The sequence below is a fragment of the Triticum aestivum genome, chromosome 3A (genome assembly GCF_018294505.1).
Source record: "Triticum aestivum cultivar Chinese Spring chromosome 3A, IWGSC CS RefSeq v2.1, whole genome shotgun sequence".
Taxonomy (NCBI): domain Eukaryota; kingdom Viridiplantae; phylum Streptophyta; class Magnoliopsida; order Poales; family Poaceae; genus Triticum; species Triticum aestivum.
In genome coordinates this window covers 67,532,065-67,539,095 of record NC_057800.1, presented here as the reverse complement: position 1 = coordinate 67,539,095, position 7,031 = coordinate 67,532,065, and the positions used below count along the sequence as shown (strand labels likewise).

At 42.3% G+C, this 7,031-nt stretch overlaps 1 protein-coding gene across 1 annotated transcript in view; it reads left to right on the top strand.

Moving 5' to 3' along the window:
- The first annotated feature begins 5,680 nt into the window (after window positions 1-5,680).
- Window positions 5,681-7,031, top strand: part of LOC123060342 (cytochrome P450 90D2) — a 7,237-nt gene continuing 5,886 nt past the window's right edge. The window contains exons 1-2 of the mRNA XM_044483023.1: window positions 5,681-6,146; window positions 6,317-6,653. Coding sequence (XP_044338958.1) covers window positions 5,905-6,146; window positions 6,317-6,653 — 579 coding nt within the window. The 5' untranslated portion in view covers window positions 5,681-5,904. The remainder of the gene's footprint in view (window positions 6,147-6,316; window positions 6,654-7,031) is intronic.

The following is a 7,031-nucleotide window of genomic DNA, read 5'->3' as shown; positions in this document are numbered from 1 at the left end:
ATTGTGACAAACTAAAAAGAAAACAAAGACTTATATAATACACGACGCTCCAAGCAAAACTCATATCATATGATGAATAAAAATATAGCTCCAAATAATATTACCGATGGTTGGTAGAAGAAAGAGGGGGTGCCTTCCAGGGCATCCCCTAGCTTACTTGCTTGGGAGTCCTTGAATATTACCTTGGGGTGCCTCGGGCATCCCCAAGCTTAGGCTCTTGCCACTCCTTATTCCATCATCCATCGTGATCTCACTCAAAACAAGAAAGAGGGGGTGCCTTCCAGGGCATCCCCAAGCTTACTTGCTTGGGAGTCCTTGAATATTACCTTGGGGTGCCTCGGGCATCCCCAAGCTTAGGCTCTTGCCACTCCTTATTCCATCATCCATCGTGATCTCACTCAAAACTTGAAAACTTCAACACACAAAACTCAATAAGACCTTTGTGAGATCCGTTAGTATAATAAAGGAAATCAGTACTCTAGGTATTGTTGTAAACCCATTCATATTTTATTATTGCATTATACCTACTGTATTCTAACTTCACCATGGCTTATACCCTGATATAATCCATAGATTCATAAAACAAGCGAACAACGCAACGAAAACATAAGCTTTCAAAAATAGAACAATTTGTAGTAATTCAAACAATGGCCATACTTCTGTAACTCCAAAAATTGTGAAACATTAGGACAACATGGGCAATTTTTATATCAATTAGGTGTAAAAAATTCAAAACTTTATCACACTCCAGCGAATTTTAACAATTCTTCTACTGGATGCAAAAGTTTCTGTTTTTGCACAGAATCAAAGCAACTATCATCCAAATTATCCCAAAGGTTTTACTTGGCACAAACACTAATTAAAACACAAAAACACAACCATAACAATAGCATAATTGTGCGGACACAAAAAAACAGAAAAAACAAGAAAATTGAGATAACTATAGGGTTGCCTACCAACTAGCGCTATTGTTTTACGCCCCTAGCTAGGTGTAATGCATAGGTTCAAGTGTTGTCATCCTTCAAATTAATTCCATAGGTGGCCATCATAATAGATTCATATGGTGGACTAATTTCCTTTCTAGGGAAATGTTCCATACCTTTTTAACGGAAATTGGAATTTTATATTCCCTTCTTTCATATCAATAACAACACCTATGGTTCGTAGGAAAGGCCTACCAAGTATTATGGGACAAGACAGATTGCAATCAATATCAAGCATAATGATATCAATGGGTACATAATTCCTATTAGTAAGAATAAGAATGTCATTTATTTTACCAAAGGTTTCTTAATAGTGGAATCCGCTAAGTGCAAATTAAGAGAACATTCATCCATATTGGTAAAACCTATCACATCACATAGAGATTTTGGTATTGTGGAAACGCTAGCACCCAAATCACATAAATCATTGCACTCATAATTTGTAACTTTAACTTTAATGGTGGGTTCCCAGTCATCATATAATTTCCTAGGTATTGAAACCTCCAATTCTAGCTTTTCTTCTAAAGCTTTCATCATCGCTTCTACGATGTGTTTAGTGAAAACCTTATTTTTTTCATAAGTATTGGGTGAATTTAACATGGATTACAACAAGGAAATACACTCAATTAAAGAACAACTATCATAATTAAAATCCTTGAAATCCAAAAGAGTGGGCACATTGCTATTTAAAGTTTTTACCTTTCCAAACCCACTTTTATCAATTTTTTCGTTAAGATTTTCACCCTCCGAATAATGGGGACCCCCTCTAGGTAAAGTTGAGTCTTATTTAGTCCCCTTTTATCAAGTTTAATATTACTAAACAAAGATTCAATGGGTGTAACACCAATCATTTTAATATCTTCATCATTACTACGATAAAAACCGGGCGGAATTGCTTTTTCTAAGAATTCTCGCTTGGCCCCCAACCTAGCGGTTCTTTCTTTACATTCATCCATGGAGACGTAAAGAGCTTTAATTTATTCATTAATATCAAGCTTTGGTGTCAAAAGTTTAGTTTTAAGATCTTCCACATCATGAACGATTATGTCCATGCTCTTGGACATATCATCAAGTTTACTCAATTTTTCTTCTATCGTAGTGTTGAAAACTTTTTGAGAATTAATAAATTATTTGATATTACTTTCAAGATCAGAGGGCATCCTACTATTATTATAAGGATTACCATAGGATTTTCCATAATTATTAGAGAAATTTCTAGGAAACGGCCTAGGATTAAAATTACCTCTATAAGCATTACTATTGAAATTGTTTCGGGAGACAAAATTCACATCTACGGGATCATTATTTTGCTCAATCAAAGTAGACAATGGCACATCACTGGGATCAATATGAGCGCTTTTACTAGCAACCATTTTCATAAGCGCATCTACTTTATCACTCAAAGTACTAATTTCTTCAAAAGAATTCACTTTTTTACTAGTAGGAGTTCTTTCAGTATGCCATTGTGAATAATTTTCCATAATATTATCAAGAAATTAGATAGCTTCTCCCAATGTAATTTCCATAAAAGTATCACCCACGGCAGAATCTCAAAGATTTCTAGAAACAGAGTTCAATCCCGCATAAAAAATTTGTATGATCATCCAAAAACTTAAATCATGAGTATGGCAATTTCTTAAAATTAATTTTTTCCTCTCCCAAGATTGGGCCACATGTTCAGCTCAAGTTGTTTAAAATTCATAATTTGATTTTTGAGCGAGATAATTTTCATGGGAGGAAAATATTTGGCAATAAAAGCATCTTTACACCTATCCTAAGAATCAATATTATTTCATGGCAAGAATGAAAACCAAGTTTTAGCGCGATCTCACAATGAGAACGGGAATAATTTTAATATGACAATATCATTATCCACATCTTTTTTTTTCTTTTGCATAACACACAATTCAACGAAAGTGTTAAGATGCGATGCGACATCCTCATTAGGACTAGCAGAAAATTGTTCTTTCATAACAAGATTTAGCAAAGCGACATTTATATCACAAGACTCTGCACTAGCGGCGGAAGAAGCAATTGGGGTACTAACAAAATCATTATTATTAGTATTTAAAAAATCACACAATTTTGTATTTTCTTGAGACATCACAACAAGGCAAACAAGATAACAAGCAAACAAAAAGCCAAACACGAAAAAGGCAAACAGAAAATATTTTTGTATTTTTGTAAAAACGTTTTAGAAGTGGGGGAGATGAAAATGAGAGGCAAATGACAAATAATGTAAACACAAGAGATGAAAGTTTATGTGTAGGTACTTGATAGATGTTGATGATATCTCCCCGGCAACGGCGCCAGAAATTCTTCCTGCTACTTGTCAGCTGCGTTGGGATTTCCCCGAAGAGGAGAGGATGATGCAGTACCGTAGAGATAAGTATTTACCTTAGTTAAGAACCAAGATTACCAATCAAGTAGGAGAACCAAGCAACACCTCATTAGCAGTACATGTACACAAAATAACAAATACTTGCACCCAACACGAACAAGGAGTTGTCAATCTCAGTGGTTATTTGCAAAGATGAAATCTTATAATGGTAGATAGATAAATAAAACGCAAAATGAAATAAAGTAAAGAAAAATTGCAGCAAGGTATTTTTGTATTTTAATATATGATAAAAGTATTACCGAAGGCCATAGTTTTCACTAGAGGCTTCTCTCTTGGAAATAGCATACGATGGGTAAACAAACTACTATTGGGCAATTGTTAGAAAAGCGAATAATCATGACGATATCCAAGGCACTAATCATGTATATAGGCATTACGTCCGAAACAAGTAGACGGACTCTTGCTTGCATCTACTACTATTAATCCACACATCGATCGCTATCCACCATGCATCTATAATATTAAGTTCATAAAGAATGGAGTAACGCCTTAAGCAAGATGACATGATGTAGACAAAGTAAACTCATGCATAAATAAACCCCATCTTTTTATCCCTAATGGCAACAATACAAATATGTGTCTTGTCCCTTTCTGTCATCGGGATATAGATCACTGCAAGATTGAACCCATCATAAAGCACCTCTCTCATTGCAATAAAAATCAATCTAGTTGGCCAAACCAAATCAATAGATCGAAGAGAAATACAAAGCTACAATAATCATGCATAAAAGAGTTAAGAGAAGACTACATTGATATGTCTCCAACGTATCTATAATTTATGAAGTATTCATGCCATGTTTACAACAATTTTATATGGTTTTGGTATGATTTGATTAGAATTAAACCGGACTGACGTTGTTTTCAGTAGAAGTACTATATGTCGTTTTTTGTGCAGAAATAAAAGTTCTCGGAATGGACTGAAAATTTATGGTGATTTTTTATGGACCAAAAGAGACCCCTGAAGCAGCGAAGCTAGGCCAGGAAGTGACTGAGGAGGCCACAAGCCTAGGGGCGAGCCCACCCCCTAGGGCGTGCCCCCCGGCTTCTGGGCCCCTCGGGCACCCCCTTGACATGATACCGACACCAAAAAATTTCTATAAATACCAAAACTCCCAAAAAGAACCCTAGATGAGAAGTTTCGCCGTCGCAAGCCTTCGAAGCCACAAAAAACCAATCGGGACCCCGTTCCAGCACCTTGCCGGAGGGGAAAATCATCACCGGAGGCCATCTTCATCATCCCAGCGGTCTCCATGATGAGGAGGGAGTAGTTCACCCTCGGGGCTGAGGGTATGTACTCATGTCGCTTGAACTATGTCGGTATTTCCTCAAAGAGGAAGGGATGATGCAGCACAACTGTGATAGGTATTTTCCTCAGTTATGAAACCAAGGTATCAATCTAGTAGGAGAACCAAGCAACACTATGTAAACGGTACCTGCACACAAAGAACAAATACTTGCAACCCGACGCTTATGAGGGGTTGTCAATCCCTCTTCCGGGTAACGACGTAGGAAATTGGCAAGTTGACGAGATAAAATTGTGATAGATTGGATAAATAGATCTCGAGTAAATGCGAAATAAAAGATGCAAAGAAAACATTTTGCGGGGAAATAATAGTAGTGATTTAATAGTAGAGATCTTTTTTAGGTTAGTGGTTATTAATTATTAATTAATTGTATATATCTTTTAAAATTAGTAATTAATTAATTAATAGTACTAATTAATACTCCCTCCGTTTTCTAAATATTTGTCTTTCTAGACATTTCAAATGGTTACAACATACGGATGTATGTAGACATATTTTTAATGTAGATTCACTCATTTTGCTTCATATGTAGTCATTTGTTGAAATGTCTAGAAAGACAAATGTTTATGAACGGAGGGGGTTTTAATAGTAGAGATATCCTTGTTGGGCCCCGCATCAGGCATCAGTCATCACCAGCATCGGTTGGTTCCGCTCGGGGCTCACAATCTTCCGGACCCCGGACACAGAGAAGGAAACACACAAACATAGCGAAGGAAGATATATCTAGCCAGTCCTCCGTCCGTAGTAGTACCAGCACTGTGCCACGATACACAATGATTTGATAGATGTTGGGGGCTACGCAAAAAGAGAAAACATATTCAGAAAATCTTAAATGTAAGATTTGATTTAGTACTACGAAATCTCAATCCCCTCCCCAATTGCTTATATTCAGAAAATCTTAATGTAAGATTTGATTTAGTACTACGAAATCTCAATCCCCTCCCCAATTGCTTATATTCGGAAAATCTCTCCCCTCGCCCCCGCCCGTACCTTTTGCGCTCGGCTGCTGCCAATTCTTTCCATTCCTCCCCACTCGCCGCCTACATATAGGTGCTCCTCCCCTCGGAACCCCTCGTCCTCTCGTAGTCGCGTATCTCCACCTCCACTCCACCGCACCGCACCGCACCATCAGAAGTAAGCGGCCGGCCGGGCGGTGCAAGGATAGTCGCAGACACGCGCGCACACAGACACGGTGTGACAGCAATTGCCTCCGGCGATGTCCGTTTCCTGGCCGGCGCCGTCGACGTGCGCGGCCGCCGGGGCCCTGCTGGCCGCCGCGTGGCTGCTGTGCTTCAGGCTGCTCCCGGCCGTGGCGAGGCCGAGGAGGCGGGCGATGAAGACGGGGGCGCAGCTCCCTCCCGGCAGCTTCGGGTGGCCGGTCGTCGGCGAGACGCTGGACTTCGTCTCCTGCTCCTACTCCCCGCGCCCCGAGGCGTTCGTCGACAAGCGCCGCCTCCGGTGAGTGAAATTAAGCCGTCTCTTTTCCCTGGCGCAGCACAGTGGCGGCACGCGTGCGCGTGGCACCATCCGTCCACCCATCGATGCCATGGCATGGCATGGCATGGCAGCGCGCGCGCATGCACGTGCGTGGTACTGTACTGACGCGGGCCGTGGGCGCGTGCATGCAGGTACGGCAGCGCGGTGTTCCGGTCGCACCTGTTCGGGTCGGCGACGGTGGTGACGGCGGACGCGGAGGTGAACCGGTTCGTGCTGCAGAGCGACGCGCGGTCGTTCGTGCCGTGGTACCCGCGGTCGCTGACGGAGCTCATGGGCAAGTCCTCCATCCTCGTCATCAACGGCGGCCTGCAGCGGCGCGTCCACGGCCTCGTCGGCGCCTTCTTCAAGTCGCCGCAGCTCAAGGCGCAGGTCACCGCCGACATGCAGCGCCTCCTCGCCCCGGCGCTCGCCTCCTGGCGCCACCAGGGCCCCGGCGCCCGCCTCCGCATCCAGGACCACGCCAAGACGGTACGTCCCCCTGCCTACACACCATCTCCCTCCATCCATCCATTTTCTCATCTCATCGTACCACCGCCTCCCGATCGGTCGATTGATAGCTCGATTTGTAGCACGACGGCGAGGGCGAGCGAGTCTAGGCTCTAGGTAGGACGACGTGTGCGTACGTGCGTCAGAGAGGAAGGAAAGAAAGAATCGGGATGGATTGGATTGGATTACTACAAGTAGCGGTCGTATGGCGCGCGCACCGGCGTGCACACGTGCGGGCGCCGTGTCACCACATGGAAGGGGAAGCCCGGCCCGAAAGGGGGTGGGGTCTCTCTCTTTCCTCTCCTCGCCATGCCTGTGCCGTGCCGTGCGTGTGCTAGAGATAGAGAGAGAGAGAGGAGG